General features: G+C 38.6%; 1 protein-coding gene across 1 annotated transcript; it reads left to right on the forward strand.

The window, feature by feature from the left end:
- Positions 1-573: 573 nt before the first annotated feature.
- On the forward strand, positions 574-23,953 carry LOC145787947 (protein transport protein Sec24C-like). Its single transcript, XM_082599786.1, has 23 exons — positions 574-714; positions 6,131-6,294; positions 7,566-7,714; positions 8,054-8,175; positions 8,905-9,016; positions 9,157-9,257; positions 11,193-11,298; positions 11,942-12,018; positions 12,831-13,019; positions 13,386-13,502; positions 14,099-14,302; positions 14,835-14,932; positions 15,718-15,826; positions 16,288-16,404; positions 16,653-16,807; positions 17,020-17,132; positions 17,682-17,827; positions 18,170-18,315; positions 18,623-18,791; positions 19,364-19,486; positions 19,809-20,000; positions 20,723-20,812; positions 21,089-23,953. Exons 1-23 carry the CDS (start codon positions 574-576, stop codon positions 21,227-21,229), a joined length of 3,081 nt encoding a protein of 1,026 aa, XP_082455912.1. The 3' UTR covers positions 21,230-23,953.
- Positions 23,954-24,772: the final 819 nt, after the last annotated feature.

Consider the following 24,772-nt stretch of genomic DNA (forward strand, 5'->3'; position numbering starts at 1 on the left):
ATCTCCAGGTGGACATGTTAGGGGGCATTCTAATTTACCGACCAGCGTAACGATTTTGTCGCATCATTGTCTGGATAATCTATAGGCCTACATGCTTGCACGATAGCCAACAATTTCTCTTACACCATCGTCGTATTTGATTGATCAACCGTTTTGTTTACAAACGCTATCAATTTAAAATTTAATTTCAGTAATTGTTCAGTATATCACAAAATCTAGTGAGTTCCATATGACGTAACCACTACTACCAGTATACTGTTTTCATGTTCGCAAATATATATTAGCTTTTCGTAATTAATCGTTTTTGTTGGGGGGCAGTAAAATTTCGCCAGTTTATAAAGGGGGCGTTGGACCAAAAAAGGTTGAGAAACACTGGTTTAAAGGTTAGTGACTTTTTTAACTGGACTTGTTCAACACATAATAGTTTGATAAAATTCACCATCAAAGCATTTTTTTCAGTTGTCATTCCTTGTGGTACAATCATAAATTAATTTAGTATATTCTTACAGTGCTTGTTTTTGTTTATTAAAAAGATGAAATTTTTTATAAATTAAAATCTTTAAATCATAGAAAATGATGCAACCACCCACAGGTCTTCCTCATCAAGCCAAAATAAGTGGGCAAGGGATAGGTTATCCCCCTGCTCAGCCTTCTGCAGGGTATCACTCTGTTCCCCCTTCCAATATGTATAACGGCGGTGGAAATGTAACTTATGTAAGTGTAGTAGAGCAACAGTTTTCCTAACAATACCATATATTTTGGCAACTAGTTTAGACTTATATGTTTCAGAACCTTTGTCGGCTGCGTAGTCGAGTGGTGAGAACGTCTGCGCAACGTTCGAAAGGGCGTGGGTTCGACACCGCTCCAGAGCACGCGGCTGTGTCTCGGCAAAGACACTTAATGGCAAGCCAATATAAGGGGAGCAGTTGACTCGAAGACTATACGTCACTTCGCTGCTTCCTGTCGTCTGTTGTATAGCATCTGTGATCGCAGTGTACTGTATGTTATCGCAATGGGCGCAAATAAAAACAACTGAACTGTAATGCGCTTCAAAAGAAGGCTGTGGCTATTTTTTTCCAATGCAAATGTTGCCAGATAAGGAATTCACCTTAATCCAGGTCTCGAAATATCCGGCGGACATGACCTCCGGAATGACCTCGAATGTCTGCCGAAGCCGACTCATTGGTCGGTCATAAATGACCGCCGCAAAATTCTTGACAAAAATAGAGCTAATGCAGCAAAAATATATTTTAAATTTGAAGTGTTACAATTTGTTTGTGTAACGCGAACAAATACGGAGCTGAAACAATAATAGTACAGGCAATTGCTTTAACGATCACATTAGAGTGGCGTGGTTAACAAGCTGATGGCAAAAGTAGCCATTTTTACATCATTTCAACGCCTTGCAATGTTGCCTTGAAATAAAGTTGTCTGAACTTTTCGGCAGGATATGTATTCTAATTTTAACAATGAGGGTTATTGCGTTACATTGATCGTTTGTTAAAAAGAAACATCACAGAGAAGCAAGTCTCAGCTGGGCTCCGCACGTGCTTAGGCGAATGTGGTGACCATATTCACGCTGATACTGATGGAAATAGAATTTTTGCACAGAAGGGAGGGTGTTTGATACATTTGGTCAGTTAATTAAGCCATCAACTATTGCAGAGTTATTCTGTTGTAGAAAACCTTCTTCTACAAACACGACCACACAATACTGTAGTGTGATTTTGTGCAAAATCTACATGCAAAAAATATATCCGGTTGAGATATTAAATGTCCGCTGAAAGGGCCAGTCCGGTAGGACATGCTTGACCGCCGGAAAAAAGTACAAATTTCGAGGTCTGTTAATCCTTATCCCAACCTTAATTCTAACTCTGATAACACCTGTCATGAAACTATGCTTTTTGATTGCAACCATGACAACTAGCATGGAGAAATAGCCACTTCCTTTAAGAATATTATTTTCAACAATTTATAACATGCAAAATGTGAGAGAAAAACAAGGTACCTGCATCGAATAGTAAATTATATTTATTTATCCAAGAAAAATAAATTGTTATTGAAGTATCAGGCATTTAAGCTCCTGGCCACAGAGAAGTCGTTAAATAGCCTCATAAACTACCATGCCAGTAGGTCATGTTTGGTCACCGGCTTCCACAAGCCAACATTTCTCCATTTTGTTGTAGTGAGGTAGATAACCTTGAAAATACTTCATTTGGTGACACAAGCATGAAAATTGGCACACATGTACTTTGGACCATGTAGATTTCAAAAGTTTAATTAACCAAACAAAAATTCAAAATGGCGGCCCGTGACATCAAAATTCAAAATGGCCGCCATGCAGGTCCTGGACTGACGTAGGAAAGTTGCTTTATGAAAGCAATGTAGATGTGTCTCATTTCTTACTACCTTGAAAATGTTATTTTTAAGACAGTATGAATGATTTATGATGGTTTTCAACAAAAACAAGTGTGTAACGTGCTATGGACAGAGAAAGGGTTTCACAAATTTGACAGTCAGGTGCGCAGAATAGTCTAAACTTTGATACATCCACCCAAACAGACTTAAGTACTTTCTTAAAAAGACAATTCATGTACAGTCAACATTTCTGTTATCAGGTATTACTACTGAGTACGTAAATCATGTTCATGACAATGATTCACATGTAAGTAATATCTATTCATGGTCACAAGGACAGGAACATAGTGAAGTGCATGGTAAATTTGCAGTTTTACACTTACAGTTTTTGCATTCTTTTTTACAGTTGCATCGTCTTAGTTCTTTACATGCTTCGGCTACGGGGTCTTTTCTTGTCCACATAATGTCCCATGTTCCCCCATCTCCAGATTTCCACCCCCAGTTACTTGGAGATGGCAATTCTGGACTCCTTTCAAGAGCTCGTTCCCAAATGTGTCCGGCCTGATATGCTGCCCGAAGTGCATGCAATTTTGCTACTTTTATCATAAAGATATACCATGAATTATTGAAGGATCGCAAAATCTTCTGCATTTATTTCCTCTGGACACTGAATGAGCTTCTGAAATGTTGGCGTCACATCTGGATACACTGACCATGTTGCAAAGAACGACTTCTTCCTCTTTCCTTTCATGCCTGAACAAGAGTCACAGCCACTAAAGGCATGAAAGAACAACAGCCCTTTGTGTTTCTGTGGACCCAGGACAAAATATCGGATGAATAGGACTCCATCTTCTTTTGTTTCCTCTCCCGAAAGATATCCAGAGTTCGTGAAGTCCATCCTTGCTCAAGTTTTCAAACAAGCCAATTCCAATAACGACCACGTCAATGTCATTAGCCAGGATGGCTGCTTTTTGTATAGTTTCATACTTGAGACCATGATGAAGATGAACAAATATTTTGGTATCGGCTTCTTGGTTTGAGCTCAAATTGACTAAAGCGGGATTGTCATTATTAGTAACAGCTTTTTCATTCTTGGAAGCGTAAACGATATCATCCGGTGGCATGAATTCTTGGATGGAATCAGCTAAGAATGAATAAAGTTCTTTTTTATTGTCTGTATTTTGCAAAAAGTTTGGCCAGTTCTTTGGGACTATCACATCTCGAGTCACTCTCCGCCTGCTACCATTACCTCTCTTTGTACGAGCATGAGATTTGATGCTTCCGTCCTTGTAAGTGTCAAACACAACATCCGTTCGTTTGTGCTTTCTGGCATATGGCTTAATTTTCTCCACGAAGTCCTTCTGGGCATATTCACCAAACGTATGATGTTTTGGTGTAGTAGAGTGTACTAAACATGCTCCATGGCTCCATCTATCACCAATTCACCATCATGTCTGCATCGTCCAGTGAAGTAGGTTGTGTAGGTACCACGTTCTCTAGGCAACCCATTAAATCTGCTTTCTGTGTTTGGTAAAGATCACCTCCTGAACTTAAAGCTGCTGGGAATCGTTGGTTTTCATGGCTAAAAAATTCAGGCAGATCAACTTGTCGGATCTAACATGAAATATAGAGCTTTGAAAAAAGGCTGCAGTCACCCTTCAATGTGCTGTGATTCCCTTTTTGTGTTGTCTTTGAGTTAAACAGTGTGAATTTGTTCCGAGCAATTGGTGAGTAGAATTTGTCTAATTCTGATGTGAAGTTTTCCAACTGATTTTTATCTTTTGTATCATAGTCTTTTAGCACATCTGTTACCTTTTGCTCCATGGCATTTTTCGTATTAAGAGTAAGCAGATCTGAAGTTGTCGGATCTGGCATGAAATAAGAGCTTTGAAAAAAGGCTGCAGTCACCCTTCAATGTGCTGTGATTCCCTTTTTGTGTTGCCTTTTTTGAGTTAAACAGTGTGAATTTGTTCCGAGCAATTGGTGAGTAGAATTTGTCTAATTCTGATGTGAAGTTTTCCAACTAATTTTTATCTTTTGTATCATAGTCTTTTAGCATATCTGTTACCTTTTGCTCCTCAAGATAGGGATTGCCCATCTCTTCAATGGTTCGGGTGAGAGAAATGACGTCTTTGAGCAATGCTTTCTGTGCTGATGGTGTTGCTTTATGATGATTTAGGGATACTTTCTCTCGACTTTTAGAAACACATTCATATTCCTGTATAATTCTACAGACTTCAGGGCCTGCTACCGTCCATCGTAGCAAGGCTGATTCGTGTTCTGTGATTCCAATTATCCCTCCATCTCCTTTCATAATGGCATTATTCTGTTCATGGGCTTGGTCAATAGCAATCGCAGAATATTCTCTGTTGGTCTTCTAAATCACAAACTTGCTCTGTGCGCAGTCGACGTGTTGGCTTCTGGCTTGATTCGTGAAGCTCTTGTTCACGTTTCTCAATGTCTACTTTTTAGTTCAGCTGTGTTGTGAGGTTGTAAAGAGTTTAAGTGCTTAACTTATGTTTATGTTTAGCTATGTTTTTATAAAGCCTTTGTTATGATAATCTTATTAAGTAAATAAAATATGTCAATATATATATACGTGATTGTGCGTTGCTATTGGTCAAGGTTAACATTGTCGTTTCGGCAGCGTCAGAAAGGAATTTTTGTACGTTACTCTTGGCAGCTAACCAATAGTTACGCACAAAACTTCATTTCTGACGCCCGCGAAACATAATTATTTGTAATAATTGACAAACCAACAATCAGATTTTACTACAAATACCACCTCTATTTGCTCGAAAAATTTACTCTGGTGACTTTCGAGTTGGACCCCTACTTCTGTCTCTTTTTAAATACACTGAAGTTGAGGGTGAACAGTAACGATGGATTTTGCTGAGGCTATCATTTTTTAAGTAACATATGACCACCCTTTTTTGCTAAAAACACTAAAAACCGTTTTTTTCCCCGATTTTGTGAAGATTTTTAATGAGGGGTACAATCTGAAATAATAAACACTAGCTAAAAATGTCACAAAAAACATTTTCAAGATAGTAAGAAATGAAAAACACCTAAATTGCTCTCATAAAACAACTTTCCTACGTCAGTCCAGGACCGGAATGGCGGCTATTTTGAATTTTGACGTCACGGGCCGCCGCTTTGAATTTTCGTTTGGTTAATTAAACTTTTGAAATTTACATGGTCTAAGGTACATATGTGCCAATTTTCATGCTTGTGTCACCAAATGAAGTATTTTACGAGAAATCTAAAGTTATCTGCTTAACTATTGGTATTTGAGACGTTTTTCTCTTCACTTGCAACCTTTTTTCAAAAACAAGGCAAAGTATGAGTGTCGCTGTGGACCTATAAAAACTCGCAGACTAACTCTACACCTACCTGGGAAGCAATGCAGTTAAATGCAACCGCAAATATGTTTCAAACCCTTGTTTGAGTCCTTATCTGAGTGAACGTACAACTACCATATCAATTAACGGATTTCTAAAGACACGATTTTTTAGCAGATTTTTTGTTTTGGTTGACTATTTTCCCACCAGAAAGAAGCTCTGGTAGGCCATGCTTGGTCGCTAGAAAAATAATTGAGCTTATAGGCCTGGAGTATGAAACTTATATTGATACTAATACATAGTTACATACCAGCAAACAGTACATATATATACATTCAGTGGTATTTTTCAAAAGAGTTGTAACCTTTGTAAGCAGTGTCAGGTCTATTTTTAATATATATTTGTAAGTTAACTATTAAGTATGTTTCTAGACTCAGCCGGGAGTATTGCAAACTACAAAGCAAATGCCGCCTGCAACAAGCGGCACTATGCCAACACAGCAACCTCCCACATCAACCATCAATGGGCATCATCACAATCAAATGGATTATCAACAGCCATATCAGCATCAGCAACCACCACCTACTTACACACAGTAATTCAATTGAATGTATTCACTTGCACAATGCACATGCGTTGTGTTACCGGTACCTCTTCTATAATAATTAGTTCATAATAACAATTTATAATATAAAAGGATATTTAAATAGCATTCAGGCCTCGAAATTCACGGCGGTCATGTCCGCCGTCACAGCATGTAATGTCTGCGGGAAGTACCATCTAGATTGAACATATTTGTCCGCCGAGAAATAGCGATACAAATCGTCATTGCATAGCACGAGCAATTGTTGCGAATATATAATTGCCACGCATTCTAGCGCGCATCTAGAAAATGTGAATACTGTCCCTGAGCTTCCATTCAAGCAGGAAAACTTTCGATTTTTACGTTGTTTCAACCATTGGTGACATTGAATCAGCGTAACAAAGGTGAATTCTTCGCTAAGAACGGGAGTACCGGTACTTTTACACTAATCACGCGCAACTTAGTTCAAGTCTCACGTCACAATGTCTGGCTTTGATCTCCGAGTAATATTGATAAGGCAAGGTTGGTTACAAAATTATATTATACGAATAGGCTATTACAGCAAGATGCAGCAAAATTTGCTTAGTTTTGGTATTTCAGTAAGAAAGAAAAGGCCCAGGGAAAATTCACTTTCGCACACATGACACGCAAAAATAAACCTAACAAAAAAAGCCTAGTGAAACTTTGCACAACAGAAACTAGTAGCGTTAGTGTAGAAGTTTTCTGACTCGTGCCCAGAGTATTGTGATGCAAGAAGCCACACGACCTCATTCGGTGGAAGTTAATCAGTTATGCGGCGTATTAAGCAGTTACGCGACGCCTTGACTCTTCAAGCGTACGTCGTTGTTCTGATGAAAGCTTTTCAGAGTCAGTGACTTTTCTGAAATTTTAAAAGGCCTTCTAAACCGTAGCTATAGTTCTCAAATGGTGAAGAATTATCAAGATAAAGTGATTATTGATTAAGCATGACGATCGACGCTAAAACTGGTGTGTCCGCCGTGAGACTTAATTTGTCCGCCGAGATAGCTGCTCAGACCGGACACGTTTGTCCGCCGTCAACAAAAACGAATTTCGAGGCCTGAGCATTATATATGTATGTGATATAATTTACTTACTGAATTCAACAAAAATTACTAAAGTGTGTGATATTAAAATGTGTAACAAAAATGTGTGCTGTAATTATCTTAGGCAGTTGGATGCAAAAGATAACTTTTCAACTGTCATGTCTTCTGTACCATAACTTAACTACTAGAGTTACATCTATATTTGTTAATTCATTTCAGACATGTCTCCGCTTCCCCTTCCAATGGTGTAGGCCGCATGCCACCTCCTTCTATGCAACTAGATACTTCTAGAACGATTGCATCTCAACATGCTCCTCGACCTGCTGGAGGAGAGCATCCATCCCACAATTATTCTGCTGGTCCTCTTGGTATTGTTTTGTTTGCAAGTTGTGTTTGTGCTCTGCTTTAAAATTTGTAACTTGTTGAATAGCTACCCATTTATGTTTGGGTTAGTTTGTCATGGCTGAAAGCACTAATGTGATAGAGAGATGCAACTCCCATAATTTCTAAACACAATTTCATAGCCAATGCTTGTAAGAATGTTTACGTATGATCTATATTGATTGATATGATATTTATCATGGTACATACAAATGGAGATTTACTTGAAATATTTTTATTGAATGCTTTTTATTGCTTTTCAATTTGCCGTCACTTTTACTAATGCAGTATAAGAAAACATTGTTATTGTATGATTAATGATGTAGTTGGAGCTTTCAATACCGGTTCCCCTGTTTCACAACCACTTCCATTGCAACAATCTCAACTGCAACCTCCTGTACAGCAAATGCAAAATATGCAAGTTGGCAATAATACCGCATCTTATGGGGTAAGATAGCTGACTTATTATATCTTATTACATTAGCGGGGGAATGGTGCATCAGATAAAGCGTTGGGTTTCCAACAATGCACACTTGATTTGACATCTGGCTTAAGCTGGTTGTTGATGAACCCACTCACCTTTACCCTGGAAGTACTACATTGGTGAACATAGTTGCTGAAGAAAAGGTGGCCGAGAGAAAGGGAGTGGCCACTCAACTTTCGTTTTTACCAAAGGGCTAGGGTGATGAAAATTTTTACATTCCCCCAAGCTTAGTAACTGAGCATGGAATTACCTTTATTTATTATTTTTGCAATAAATGAATTGTGTTAAAAAAATTCCGAAGCTTTTGTTATATTATACTTGTTTTAATCAATCTTTTGCAATCATCTCAAATTGATTGTCAGCTTTCATTACCTCGTAGTCGTACACTGTCTTGACATAAGTCTGAAACTTGTTGATTTCTACTTTATACTACTAATGAATCAGCTTACAAGGCCCAGGTTTTACAAGCACTCACTTGATAAAATGTTAAAATAAGGTTAGATTTTCATCCATCCAGCACCACCTTTGTGAAACTTGTGCAGTTGTGCTGTGCACACAGCTGATGACTGTGTGCTATAAAATCTATTTTTAAGAAGTTAATAACTTTTGATAGACTACCTGGCGCGTTAATTGGCACCAACTTGCCAGTGCAGCTAAATTACTAAGTCTGATCTAACTTTTACTTTCTCGCAGTCTCATGGTGTACCACAAGGACCTGTTCCACGTCCCATGCTTCCTCCTTCTGGACAGGCTCCTCCAGGAGTTCATTCTCCAGTCGGAGGATACCCCTCCCACACACAACCTGGTAATCTCACCATAGCAATGATGCATTGTGTGATTGCATAGGTTTTTATGATGTATATACATTTTATTTTGTCTTGCCTTTCTATTAGTTACTACAAGGAGAAACTCATTTTGTATTGATATATTTTATCTTTGATATAGGTTTTCCTGGCCAGCCCGGTGTACGTCCTTCCTATCCTAACCAGAATCCAGCTTCCTCAAAACAACGACTTGATCCGGATACAATACCAAGTCCGATACAGGTTTAGCGAGGCTTCATTGTACTATTCATAGTGAAACAGTCGTCATTTTAGACTTTGAAGTTGAAGATCTACTTTTACTACCCCCAATTGGCATGGTTTTCCAAGCCTTAAAGCAACCGGCGGCCATGGCCGCTAAGTACTGCTTAAATAACCGCCGGTGCTACCTCCTCAGTCGGCCAAGTTTGGCCGCCGGTTTCTTCTAGCCAATTATTTAATTTCGCATTAGAATGATCGTGGATTAAATGTCGAAAATATGTAGTATCAAAGAGTGACGCAGAATTAGGTCAGCGCCTCATAATCACCATTATAGTATTGCGCGGGAACATTTGCTATTGTAGGCCTATATATTGTAAATGGAATACATCCAGCTGCGATCACCAGCGCTGTAAGTCTTGTTTGCAATTCCCGACGTTTATTTTAACAAAGTGTTAATCCGAAGTGATAATTTACATAGGCTGGCAATGTTGTTGTTTTTATATCGATTCAATGTTGTCTGACATTGAATCGTTGTTAAAAAGGAGAACTAGGTTAGTTGAAATCGGAGGGGAAAACACGTGTCTTCATAGTTGAGAAATGTTCCGGCTGTGGGTTAGTGACTTCACACCTTCAATGGTGACATCATAACTGTTTTTTTGTTTTTTTCGGTCATTTATCGGTCATTGACTGATTTTTTAGCAAAATGTCCGAAAAAATGCAGTCAATTCGGTCAAAATGTCCGAAAAAATATATAGTCAATTCGGTGCAATAAAAGATGGCTGCGGCCGGGTGTTGCAAGGTTGAGTTTCGCTGATGAACGTTGAAGAAACGTTTGTCTGTTCTAACTTTTCTCAGATAAAACACGACAACGTTTCTCAGCGAAACTTAATGTTGTAGCTAGTCAGGAAGTGCAAATTTTGGTTTGTATCAGCTATACTTGAAAGGACTATTTTCATCAGAAAAAATGACCGAAATAAATAAAAAATAACCGAAATTTTTCAAGTCATTTCAGACAAATGACCGAAAAGACTCAGCAAAAAAAAACCTGCATCATAACGGAATAAATAGTCAGGTTTTATGAAAGGCGGTTTAATGCAGTTAAAACAATCTTCTGAGCTGCGAGTAGTTGCAACAATGTAGTGTCGTTAGATGGTCCTACAATACCGGATTACAATCCCGATAAAGCAGTTATTGCGTGGTACAACGATTCTATAGCAGGACGTCGCCCAGACTTCAACAACGCTAAGTGATCATTGTAACACTGTTGCAAGTTTAATTCTATTTACTTGTCCTATCATGTTATATTTTGGCCTCCAAGCGCGCAGATTTGTCCGCCGAGAAGGAGCTCTCGGTAGGCCACGATGGCTGCCGGAAAAAAACACGAGTTTTAAGGCCTGGTTTTCTCAACTAAAAGGGTGTAAAATATGAAATGATGTGAAACATAAACCCGTGTAAAACTTGGTTATTCAAACGCTGCTTTTCGATTAATTCCATTGCAGTCTGCAAATCTACTGTGAAGCAAGCACTACCATATCCATATCCAGCGATGTATTTTATTGTTAGATTCATTATTATTGATGTGTTTGATGAGCTTAACGTCATTGATTATGATCGGTTGGGTGAAATAATTTAAAACATGTAATTTTTTTTCAAAAATTATAAAAGCTACAATTCTGAAATTTGGCGTACATCGCATGTTTAACAATTTTTCTAAAAAATTAAACAATTTAATGAGTACCAACTAAAAAACTCAGCGGCGAAAGTCATTTTAAGAATAATAATGTACCCGGTAGTTCAATTGAATAAGTGATTGATGTTACAGCAAATTCGCTGAAAATCCTCATAAACTTTTTCATTTTTTAAACTTCATTTAACTCCACCTATGCGTTTGTTTTACTAAGCATGATTTTTATAATTCTTAACATTGGCACAAAATATTGATTCTGTTCAATCTTTCAGGTTATTATGGATGACCGACTAACCCGCTCTAGGGAAGCGTTTCGAACTGAGGGCAAAGAATTGATTCCACCTTTTGTTACTACAAACTTCACTGTTGAAGATATGGGTATGTCGTTTTATTTGTGAATCAATATGTAATGGGCCTGTTTGTCATTCTATAGTTTCGTCCTTGATCGCTGATGATCCCAGACAATGGTGAAACTCGAGTATGGCGTCTTTCATTTTCATTCGGTCGGGCCTTAGCGACTTTACAAATCCCCACATCTCCACAATTTTTAGTCATTCGGTCGTGAATTGTTATCTCAAAAACATTATCTCATATTTGTAGCATCTGCTTTATCTTTGAGGTTCGCTCTTTATTTGATTGCTTCTCAGATGACAAGTATTTTTGACATGCTTTCAACGTCTACAGACGTTGGTTTAATGTAAAAAGGACTGAATTTGCTAGTTTAGTCCTTGCAATTTCAACACATGGCATAAGCGCAATTGCGCATGGTATGTAAACAGCTATTGCAGTGTTGCACTTGAGCGCATGGAAGTAGCAAGGACATGCAACATTTGTCACCCACGCAATGAAGCGTTAGTTTCTTGTGCATCCCGTATTATGTCATTGCAAAGTTGACACAAATAACAAGGAAGTGATTTTTTAAGAAAATTTAACGTCAGATAATTGCGTCTTTATTACGTGATGTAACATCGGTGAGACAAACAATAGTGAAATGTTGTAGAAATTACGTTTTTTTCACCAGGTAGCGCAAGTCCTCGGTATATTCGGTGTGCGACCTACAATCTCCCTTCTACTGCTGACATGGCGAAAACATGCAAGGTATATTCGAACACACAAGCTGTCTTTACGTCATGAATAATTAACTTTTGATGGTATCATTTTCTTTGCCTCATTATCTTGTTTTTATGTTCCACATATTTTATGCAATTTGCCGTGATTTCATGTTATTTTACGCTGATGGAATATGGACAATCTTGGAGAAAACGTTATGCCTGTTTTATTTACACCGTAATTAACTTGAATTACCCCGATGTCATTTTCAGTAAAAATTATAATTAGAGGAATATTTTACCTGTTTTGAGATAAAGATCAGGATTCTTTGAAACAAAATGGGAGGAAAGAGACAACTGTACACACGCTTTTTGTAATGCCTCTAATTGAAAAAGATGGTCAGTTGTTCCCAAATTGGGTGATCTGATGTGCCCCAAGGTTTTGTCAGGGTCGCTGCGTAAATGTCCAAAAACTGTCGCGTTCATATTTTATTTGCAGCATACACACGAACGTGCATCAAAGTATAATTTGGCTATCAGGTTGATTAAAAAAAAATCGATTTCTTACTTTTATCAAACGCTTGCAAAGTTTGGTTTGACTGGGGTACCGTGAGAGTTGACAATTTTTTAGGGCCCTGTCAGCAATAAAAGTTCAGGAACCACTGTTATAAATAATATTATTTGTGCTAATCTTAACCCATTTTGTTGCGCCGAATCGTTATCTCGGCAAACAGTCAAATTTTGGCGACGTTAAAGTGATCGAGGAAGACCAATTTGTGTCTTTTTGGGTTGTTCTTGCCATGACCTTCCTTGTGACGAAACAATGAAGAGTTTCAATCACCCAGTGACGTGCATTTGCAGATACCAATGAGCATCGTCATCAAGCCTCTTGCCAGACCACGTGACGGTGAAGCTCCACCCTTCATTGTTAATCCTGGCGAGGACGGACCAATCAGGTGTAAGCGTTGCAAAGCATACATGTGCCCGCAGTTTGGTTTTACTGACGGTGGAAGGAGGTTTCAATGCGTCTTCTGCAACGCCATTACAGAGGTACTTTTCAAATAGGTCAATCATTCATGCACAAAGGCATATTTATAAACCTGTATTTTCGTCGCCTTAGTGTGTCGTTTATTCGTCACATATCAATGTCTTGTATCTATAATGTAATAGTACGATATAATATCTCTATATCTTATGGACAATTACTGATTAAAGGTATTTTTTGCAATCCAAACTATCCATTTGTTATGAGCAATGCGATGTATTCTTATGTTGTTTTTGTATTGAAAATTTCCAATTGTTTGTTTTTTGCCGGAAGCTCTGTGTGAACTCTTCTGGTGCGTTCAAAGTACAGCGTACGCTCAAACACTGACTGCAATTCTAAGACAAATAGTTTAATTTTTAACTCGGTTTCAGACTCCTCACAACTACTTCGATCACATCGACCACATGAATCAGCGTGTGGATAAGCATCGGCGTGCTGAACTGTGCAGGGGTTCCTATGAATACGTCACCACCAAGGACTACTGCCGCGTGAGTGAACGAAATTTGATGCGATGATTTTCAGGACAGGAAAGAAAACGTTTCTCTTTTTCCGAGAAACTAGACCTATTTACATTGTTTGTAAACAAAGTAATGCAATGGAATAAACATCAAATGTAAACGTACAGCTGGTTTACTGACTGAGAGAGTACAGAACATCTCTTTGTGTCGTACCTTCACTGCTTCGGAGCTGTACTCAAGTTACCTCAGACAACACTACTAAAAAGAAGAACTTGGTATGCGGCCACCCTGCTGCCCTGTGACAACAGTGTTGCCAAACTCCATTTTTTTATTAAAAGTAATTTCGACACCCATGTGCTTCATACAATGTGCAAAAATATTTCGTTAGGATATGAAGAGACCGCAAATATTCGAGTTTACAAACAAAGCATGGTGACTTGTCTCACAAAACTGATCGAGATTTTTTTAACAGCACCCTGTGTGGTCTTGCAGCACCACTGAAAGTTATCTCTAACGTCACGTGTTATCCCTAACCACGTGACCCAGATCTGTAATAGCCTAACTGTTTCGTTTTTAGTCGGAATTGTATCAAACTTTCGCATAAAATGCATAACTTTGTATTACAGGACGACAAATTTCCCAACTCCCCAGCTTTTATCTTCGCCATAGACGTGTCTTATAACGCGATCAAATCCGGTTTGGTTGGATTATTATGTGGGCAGCTGCGCGGTCTTTTAGATACCTTGCCGAGAGAATTAAATCAAGAAAAATCATCAATTAAGATTGGATTTATAACTTACAGCAGTGTTCTTCATTTTTATAATTTAAACGTAAGTATTCGTGTCAGGAAAGTCGCTGTATGAAGACACTGTTTATCTTTTCAAAACTTCAAATCGAGATAAAGTTTTGCAATTTGTCAAATAATTTTCCGCTTTGGTAAACACTGTAAACAACTGGAAAAGAGGGAGAGCGTTTGTGACAAACACGTATTATACGAAATGCCGTTTCGATTAACGCGTGTGTGATGAAATGTTGTGCTAATGAATAAAGTGTGATGGGACCATTTTCATAGCTTACCTAGAGTAGTAGGAATGCTCAGTCCACATACGTTTTTAACACTTGTACTGTATATTGGCTGACATTCCTTCCAACCAGTAAAACTCGCCATTTTATGCATCGTTCCAGCGTAGACGTTGAAACGATATAAAAACCACAACTTTTGTTGACTGGTATATAATCTATTCTGTCACAATTCCTCCCCAGACAACAAAATCCGTTATTTGACGTTCATTCAACGTCTGCAGACGTTGAGTGAAAAAAATAACGGGTTTTGCTGTCTGGTTACACGACGGTTCATCGCAGAGCTCTCTTGCCCAACCCCAGATGATGGTCGTATCTGACGTCAGTGATGTCTTTGTACCGTTGCAAGATGGTTTTCTGGTCAATTTAGAAGAGTCCAGGTGAGTAAGTTTCAGTGGTAACTACGTATGTTTCACGTAATCGTAATTTTTTATGGTCAGATTAAACAAATTTTGATGAGATTTACATTTTGAAACGGATCCGTTAAATTATTTGTGCTTCATCTTATTTCTTCAGGGATACAACTTGCAATGAAATGAATACAAGCGCGAAGTATTTGGTTGTTTGAAATAAGTTCTGCTTTTTATAGTGACACCTCATCCATCCTATTCTGTAATGGGTTGATACCTCAAAATTGTCCGTTTTTTTCCAGTATAATAATAATTATAATCTGCCGTGATTGATGTGTGTGTAAGTTGCCGAAATACATAAATGAATAGAAAATTGGGCTACTGCAAAGTCAATTTTTAAAAAGTCGTTTTAGCATTTTGTTTGTGGTTCAATCTAGACAGCCAATCAGTCGTTTTTTTTCTGTAGGTGTTGAATCAATGTAAAAAAACGGCTGATTTGCTATCTGGGAACCATGTTTGGACTTTTGCGCAACCAGCTGTTGACCTGTTTATTTTGGAATGCTCGATCTTTCCGCTGATCAAGCAAACCCGTTTCTTTTGCGTTAAACTGATATTTCGTGACGTTAAATCAATGCATAAATGAACTTTGCTGCTGTTTGGCTCATGGAGTGTACTTTGAGCAGTTGTGCAAAGAGCATTAGCCTCAGTTCAAAATGTTGCAAGTGCCAAACCTTCATTGTCTTGGCCTGACGTCACGAAGTACTGACGATATGCTTGGTTGCCATGGCAATTCCTTGTATGTTGTGACGTTTCAGGCACGTCATTGAGAGTCTGCTGGAACAAATACCTGAAATGTTTCAAGACACAGAAGAAACAGAGTTGGTTTTCGCGCCTGTCGTTCAAGCTGCGACTCAGGCCATCCAAGTAAGCTTGGAAGATGTTCGGTGGCTTGCCTACGTATAAGCTTACGTCGTTTAATGTTGCTTCAATGTAGAAATTTTGACAGGCGTGTGAGGTGCAACAATAAACATTTTTCATAACTGCTACTGAGACATCCGACAACAAAATCCGATATTGCTGTTCGGGTAGTGCTTTCATGTGTCGGTTTTTACATCTCTCACTCAGAAGATTGTCTTCTACCTTGTAACATGATCATCGTTACTCCCGTTTCAAATTTCATAAGGCTTCTAACAACATCCATTATGTATTAACTGCTGTTTTATGCAGTGCTTTTGTTTGTGAATTTCAAAATGAGAAGAAAAAAAAACTTATATAATTTGTTTTTTTTTAAAGGAAATTGCTTTTTGTCGCAAAATTAAGGCTAAAATATTTTGTTTGAAACGTGTATGTTTCAGCATATATAAATACTTTGTTTTTGTTTCTAGTCAGCACAGTGCGCAGCAAAGTTATTTATGTTCCATTCTAGTCTTCCAATAGGAGAAGCCCCTGGCAAATTAAAGAACAGAGATGATCGGAAGTTAATTGGCACGGACAAGGAAAAGGTCAGTTTCAAAAATCCAATGTTGTAAAAGTGGCAAACTTAATCTCATAAAGACATTACATGCAAATTATTGTACAATTTTTGAAAATTTAAATTTCAACTTTTTCAAGTTTGAAATCTTAAAATCACTTGACTTTTAAATTTTGGAAAACGTGACGCAGACGTTTTTATTTACCGCTGAATTCAACATTTCATGGAAACGTCGTTACGCAAACGTTATTTGACGCACACGTTTTTTATATGACGCAGACGTTGTTTGTTCCGTCATCAAACTTCTACGAGAAGTTAGCGAAGGATTGCGTTGCACAAGCTCTCTGTGTAGATCTCTTCTTGTTTCCTAACCAATACATAGATGTGGCCACCCTTGGCCAAGTGCCTCTCCTCACCGGTGGCCAGCTGTTTAAGTGAGTAGTTTATGATTTGGTGCACTTAGTGTGTAAACGTCTGTTTGGTGTGTCTAGTTAATGTGAAGTTTATATGTCAATTATTTTGATGAAATAATCTCTGTTTAATTGTGACTTAGAATTCAAGCTGCAAAGGTAAGAAGTAATCTTTTGGCACGTAATCAAACACTTCGGATATAACGTGCAAGCAAAACCGCTCTTTCTATGTCCAGGTACAATTTCTTTCGAGCCGAGGTAGATGGTGACAGATTCATCAAGGAACTCTCTCACGATCTCCAGCGGGACATCGCGTTTGACGCAGTCATGCGAATTAGGACCAGCACTGGTAAAACTGCTAAAAAAATTCTCAAATATTTTTTTTCTCCAACTTCTATTGTTGTGAATATGATGTATAGCATAACCAATACCTTTAATTGCTATAAAGTTCCTTACACTGTTGTGTGTCAGTAAGCTTGATGTGTAGCGTTGGATGAGTCCGACTGTCAGAACATAGTTTTTTCTGCTTTTTCCAGTGACCTTGCTTAGTGTGCTTCGTTAAGTAATCACAAAAGCAAAGTCAAACAAAGTGTTGAACTTTGACCTGGTAAAGGTGTGACGTCATTGAATCGACATTACACTTTGTACTTTCTCGCTTTTTGTCATGAGATGGGTACTGCTACTGCTAGAAGCGAACCATCTTGATTGGCAGGCAATCCCTTCCAGTTTTGAAAACATAGTGAATTACCACATTTTATGTTCTCGTACCCAAACATCAGAATCGTCATTTTTACAGGTCTGCAGGCGTTGAATAAATGTAAAAATGACCGATTTTGCCGCCTGGGTAACCGCTTCAGTTTTGCGTCAACATGTAACAAGCACAGATTTTCTTCTCTAGGCATTCGTCCTGTTGAATTCATGGGAGCCTTGTACATGAACAATACTACTGACGTTGAACTGGCCGCCATTGATTGTGACAAGGCAATCCACGTTGAACTCAAGCACGATGACAAAATAGCCGAAGAATATGGCGCATTCGTGCAGGTAAAAATTACACAAACTGAAAATTTGCATGCCTGGATGTAAAAACACGTTGGAACGACGCAAGAAAGGTATTTATTATTGAGAAATTTGTTTGGTTGCTTATTTGCTAAAAATCCCACATTTTTTAGTAAAGAGTGCAGAGTCTAATCAGCAAAAATGTGCTCATGTTCAGTAAACGTTTCGAGAGCTATATTGCTTTCATCTTCGGTGTCACAGATGATCATAGTTTAGTCGAGAAACGTTTACCGAGCATGAGTAAAATTGTGAGTATAGTTTCGGCACTTTAAGCGCTGTATGTTGTACTCCTGTTGACTTTTTCCTGACCCCATGATTTCTTTTCAGGTTGCTCTTCTGTATACTTCGGTTAGTGGGCAACGGCGGCTTCGACTCCATAACCTCAACCTCAGCGTGTGCTCGCAATACGCCGACCTCTACAGAAACTGCGAGACGGATGTGCTGATGAACTACTTTGTCAAAAAAGCTGTCAAGTAAGCCACGATAGCACAAGAACGTTAAAGTACAGTTGGTTGCAGTCAGAAGCAGCAGGTTAGATGTTACGTTTCACCAGATTCTGCGTTATCAGCAGTAATTTATGAAGAAGCTCTCCAGAAAGACTGCAGTTTGATATATTTTTTTCTTTTGTCGTTGATAAGAATTGTATGGTCGTTGGGATCCCTATATAATACCGGTTATGGTTGACTTTTGGTCAAGTTTAGAAATAACTTTCACACTATTTGCCCAACATTTTTTCCTCGTCTCCAGACATAAAAACTCGTTTTTTAATCTTTTCTCCAGGGCCGGCCTACACACATCCCCCACAAAGGTTCGGGAAGACCTCATCTCCCAAGCATCAACGATGTTAGCGATGTATCGCAAATATGTGGCGACGTCATCGTCGGCCGGGCAACTGATCCTGCCTGAAAGCATGAAGCTAATTCCCGTTTATTTAAATTGTTTGTTAAAGGTGGGCATTTGGCATAGGTTCATTTTCATTTCTGACTAATCCATAACATCTAGTCTCTGAACTAGCTAGCCAGAACGTTTTTTTCTTTATCATATTCCAGACAGCAAATCAGTTGTTTTTTTACATTGATTCAACGTCTGCAGACGTTGAATCAATGTAAAAAACGACTGATTTTGCTGTCTGGGCAGTTGCTACTTTGAGTGATGACTGCAAAGCAAAGAAGTAGCTTGCTGTTTTGATGTATTTTGTTCATAAAGTAGAAATGTTGGTTTTCCAACTTTGTAGACTATGAGATCAAAGTTGGGCTGGTCCTTAGCAGCCTCGCAGTGTAGTTCAGGTTGGTCTTCGTGCTTCAAGTTGATAATGATATTGAAGATTTTTGCAAGTGCGAAACATGCTATAGTTATTGCATTAACTGCAGACATATTGTCATGAAAATGTTTTCAAGACACTGGAACCGTTTGATTATAACGTAGATAGCATTTTACGTTGACATCGTTGATTATAACTCACTATGTTTTGTGCAGCAAGAATTGAAGTTAGTCGTGTTAATTTGTGTGTCATTCACCCAGAACGACGCCATACATTCATCCCAAGACATATCCACGGACGACAGGGCGTATCTTCGTCAGCTTATCATGTCTATGGATGTTGCTGAGAGCCAGGTCTTTTTGTATCCGAAACTAATGCCTTTGGTAAGACTTTAGGCTTGTTTTTCTTTCACCGACTACATTGGCTGTTACTGCTAGTGCTATGTACCGAGTTCGATAGTCTACCATACTCAAGTTTTTGAGGTTGCAATGAGGTTTGGAATTACTGTTGTAAATTAACTTGTGTTAATTTTGGCATCTTTACTTTGCTATGTAACGAAATCTTCGTGTAAAATCATAGCTGTGTGTTTTGTACTTCCAAGAATGCTAGCTTTGCCCAGCTGACAAACTCACTCTTTTGTACATTCATTCAATATCTAATTATGTAAAAACATTGCTGTTAACACTTAATACTTTCAATTTGTAGTTATTTTCTTCCCTCTCTGATGACGGTCTTCCCTTGGCCGTCCGTTGCTCTGACGATCGGCTCAAAGACAACGAGGTTTACATTCTCGAGAATGGCGTCAACATCTTCATATGGGTCGGGCAGTCTGTTGATCCAGCCTGGATACAAAATGTGTTCGGTGTGCAAAGCCAGGCGCAGATTGATGTGGACTTGGTGAGTCTTCATTGTCTTATTGTTAGTCTTTATAATAATAGACGCTTGAGTATCTGGGCAGATTTAGATTATTTTAATGCCCCAATACAATGGCGTATTCAGTAGACTGCGTGCATAACTCATTGATGATGATTCTGTAAAGGATGCCAGCAGGTTCTCAAGACCAACAAAGGCAGCTGATTTTCTCGTATCACAAGTAAATAGGCAAACAAACAGAAGCTCACAGCAAAGCACATTGCCGTTGAAAGTATAATTTAGGCTCCGTGCCAATAACATTTTTGGGCCTAAAAATGACACACCGCTAAAGTATATATTGAAAAACCATACCTAAGGAGAAATACTTGTTAAAATCATTAAGAAAGGTAGTTTTTTATAAAAAGCAGCTGTGGTTTTCAAAATAAAATAGACTTGAAGCAACTGCACAAAATAGTTGGCTTTTTCTTCACTTTTCTCGGCCCGTATGAAAAAGTACCCCCTGGACCCTTTTGCCAACGCTACTGACAAAGCGGATCAGTCATCCGTCGATTAGCTTTCCTAATCCACATCCATGGAGATTGGCTGGTTTTGAGTCTTTACGATAAGGTGAACGGTATAATCGGCAGGCTTCGACAATACAGTATGAGTTGGCGTTTGCGCTACCCCGCATTCACAATATTGTTCTTACTTGCAATTTGTATCATAACATGGTGACTTAATTCCTAAACGAGGTTTTCTCCTTTCAGGGAAGCATGCTTGTGTTTGACAACGACGACTCGAAAAACATCCGGTCGGTTATTTCCAAACTGCAAGCAGGGAGGTCTCGGCAAATGAAGGTATTTTGGAGATTCAGTCTCTAGAAATCAATTTACTATTTGCAGTCGATTTAAAACCTCCAGTTAGAAAAAAATCATCGAATGTGAAAGAATTAAAACAGCCCTATGCACGGCTGTTGAATCAGAAATGAAAACATTTTATCATTCCTCGGCTGAGTTCTTAAAGTTACTGTCGTAAATTTTTGGTTTAAATCCATAAATGCCTGAAATGTAAATGGGATAGCTCACATTGGTTAGTCTTTCAATTGGGTATTCATTGTAATATCTTTTGTTCAGCTCACCATTGTACGACAGAGAGACAAACTAGAACCTTGGTTCAAACGTTTCCTTGTCGAAGACCGAGGAACAGGCACAGCCGCTTCTTACGTGGATTTCCTGTGTCACATGCACAAGGAAATTCGTGGACTTCTAGGTTAATCTCTAGCGTCCAGGCGCGGTAGGATTTTTTATGCGAACACCTTCGGATCGAGTATTTCTTCGAGCGGTGTCAGATGCGTCTTTTGTTGTGTCAACTAAGATTTTTCACTTTAGATCATTTTAGAAATTACGGAGTTTAATGTTGTTGCAACGTTACTGTGCATGTTCCGAATTATCTTTTAACGACTTATTGCAATATGTTTGTGTTGACTGTATAGCAAAACGAAGCGTATTTATGCCCGACCTTTGTCGTGAACGATTTGCGTAGAAGATCTGTTGTTTTATGGTGTCAGTGCGAACCGTTGTTCCAAGTTTGGTATATTGGTGGAGATTCGCATCATGCGCCGAATTTTGACACCTTCCATTTCTTGTGGTCCCTGACAGCAAAATTCGTCATTTTTACTTTAACGTCTGGAGACGTTGAATCAATGTAAAAATGACGGATTTTGCTGTCTGGGAAAGTGATTTTATAAGGCAATGGTGCTACCTTTTTCCCACCTGACAAAATCATGTCTTTTTATATTTATTTAATCGTTTCTTGCGTTGGATCGTTTATAGACGTTGAAACAATGTAAAAAGGTCTATCTCAACTTTTCATACCCGTCTGCCGACGTCTTCCGCCTGAAAATAATGACCATTGTTAATTCGCGGACAATCACATAACCCTTTCGAAAACCTTTTCCAGCCGACCAAAGTTCTCATTTTACATTTTTTTGACGTCCGTCAATGTCAAAGCGATGTAAAAATGAAAAGTTATGCTGGCTGAGAGTACGAACCAAGACAAGTCAGACAGCAAATTTTGTCTCTTTTTACATTGATTCAACGTCTGCAAACGTTACGTACTTAGTCGAAGATTAGGCACAGCCGCTTTAATGGAGCATTTGTATCATTCTTACGTCTGCGGACGTTCAATCAATGTAAAAATGACGGGTTTTAGTGTTTGTGAAGCAGAGCCATTGATTGTTGATTTCATGCCTGATGCTCGAATGACTCGGTGCTTGGTGATGTCGAGTTTGTGTACGTCACTAACAGCATCCGGACTGGAAGCCAAACGCTTGGTCTCATCTTGCACGGCAAACAGGATTGCCATATTGGCAGTTATAACTCCAAATTTTAGCACTTTGAGCGTTTTTTCATGCGTTTGGCAGACCACTTTGGCTTTGGCATTTTGATTTTTTTTCAGCATTGTAAATAGTGTTAAAAACTCTGTTTTATCAATGCGCAGTAGCCTATTTACAAAACATCAGCTTTGAAAAGGAAACTTTTCCAAAATCTTGATGGTGTTTTCATAATATTGCAATTTGGGCTGATTTTGTCAACAGCATGACTACTACCAATACCATACACTAAGGTGTTGCGACCGTGCCATATTTTAATCTGAAAATGTATTAAAAAAACGTTAAAACCGCCAATATGGCAATCCCTGTTTGCCGTGCAAGGTGAGGCTGAACGTTTGGCTTCCAGTCCAGATGCTATTAGACGTCCACGTTGAGTGTTGACCCAAACTCAGTTGCGCTTTTATTGGAAGGAAGAGTTGTTTGTCAGTTTTGCATTTTATTTACGAAGCTTGTTAGTGTGATATGTAAAAACCAGCTTTTACTCACTCCGCTTGGGTTGCCTATTACAAGACGTTGAAATGATGTAAAAAGCTATAACTTTTGACGACTGGTTAGATTGTGCCGTCTCTTGCAGTTTTTTATTATGTAGCGTTCTCATTCCCAGGCAGCAAAATCCGCTTTTTCACATTGCTGTAAAAATGACGGATTCTGCTGCCTGGGTTGTTGTAGCTTAATTATTTAGTTGTTGGTCGTGGGTCCCTGTGTTGGCACTTGGCAATGGCTTGGTGATGGGATGATGGGAAGGTCATATTATAGAATTAGTAATTTATTTAGGCTTATGTTTCTGACATGTAGTGAATAAACCGTCGATTTGCATCGAATATACGTTCATAAAGGTTTTAGTCAATGAATTCTATATTTTTAATTATTCTCTCGGATTTTTATTGGTTCGAGCTGCATTTGTTTTCAAAGCTAGCCAAAACTTTCCATTTTACATCAATTCAACGTCGCTGAACGATGTTAGGCGGACAGCTTTTGCTAGCTGGGTCTGACCGGTGGTGAGATGCGATTATAGAGACAAATTGTGTTCACCCAGTTCACAACATTAGTTTTTTACAGTGATTTGACGATTTCAGACGTAGAATAAACGTTAAAGCTACCCATGTTGCTACGTAGGCGATGCCTCCAAAGTTTTTATAATAATAATTTATCTTTGTTTTCTGTTGTTCTGCACCAAACCTCACCGTCAGTTACAATAAGGAAGCTTTTACGTGTCTATAGCACGTGTTAGTAAACAAACAATTTATATACGTAGATCGAACATTGCGAAAGGTCTAATTACCGCATTAGACAGGCCACACCAACACTAAGTGTTTTTACTTTTATTCCATTTACTGTAAATAGGACTTCGATATAAACCTTTAATATTGTTCCTATTTGGACGTCGGGAATTGAAATGCGGTCTTTCGCTTTTTGTTGCTCTCTTCTGTTAAATTAACAGAAATTCCCGATGTTCTGCATGCATTTTGCTTAGCATTGTGGACATTTTTCATGCGATAGTCGTCTAGTGCAAGAATTTTACCGAAGCTTATGGAACCAGTTGTTGAATGTATGATATTTAGTGCAAATACTTTAATTTATTGAAGTGCATAGTAAAATAGGAAGTTGAACATTTGCTGTGTGAAATTTTCTTAGTCTTTGTGTTAGTAATGCAAGGGTGGCCGTATGCTTTGTCAAGAAGCCCGCTCTTGCCAAGGGACGATAACTCCCGACGAGCTATTTTCAATTACCCAGAAGAGACACCAAACCAGTGGCGTTTACAGGGTACTTTTGGACCAGGACCCGGCAGCGAATTTTTCCCCCACGAACTTTCTGTTACTTCGCGTAGAGTTTGTAATACCGTGTGAATGTAAACATTTTTTCGTTGGCGTGTTTAGCTCAGTGGTTTCATCTTGTGCTTAATGTTTCTGAGGACAACGGTTCGAAGTCTTTTTTTTTCCTTTAAATTAATTTTTGCCATGCACAAAAGTTTTTCAAAAAAAGTAGGGTTAGGGTTAATTCTTAATCAATTCGGAAAATCTTACTTTTAGAGTGACCAGAATTTCTTTTCTCAACTTTTTAAAATTTGACTAAACTAAGTGTGTCTCCAGGCTACGTTTTTTTTTAAGTTAAATGTTTAGATTTGGACCTGGAAGGCGAGAATTGGCTGCTGACTTTGAAAACCGCGCGAAAAAAATGAATCGGTAAAAACAGTTACGCGCGGTAACCAGTAATGGCTGCACTTACAGAAATATGCAAATGAGACAGAAAGTTTGTGGAAAAAAATTTCCCGGCCCGGCATGGTTTTAGCCGCCGTATCGGTTTTAAAGGCCCGGAAATTTGAAGTAATCACCACGTATTCCTTGCATACAACTAAATTTTCTTTGAAATATCTTGACTTGGAACCCGAGGATCTCGTTGGAACCGACCCAAATTATTTTCCTAA

The sequence above is a fragment of the Aplidium turbinatum genome, chromosome 18, assembly GCF_918807975.1.
Source record: "Aplidium turbinatum chromosome 18, kaAplTurb1.1, whole genome shotgun sequence".
Taxonomy (NCBI): domain Eukaryota; kingdom Metazoa; phylum Chordata; class Ascidiacea; order Aplousobranchia; family Polyclinidae; genus Aplidium; species Aplidium turbinatum.

Coding starts and splice junctions, on each gene's coding strand:
- LOC145787947 (XM_082599786.1), top strand. CDS start 574: ATGATGCAACCACCCACAGGTCTTCCTCATCAAGCCAAAATAAGTGGG. Junction 14,303..14,834: donor TTCATTTTTATAATTTAAAC/GTAAGTATTCGT, acceptor GGTTCATCGCAG/AGCTCTCTTGCCCAACCCCA. Junction 18,792..19,363: donor ATTTAAATTGTTTGTTAAAG/GTGGGCATTTGG, acceptor TCATTCACCCAG/AACGACGCCATACATTCATC.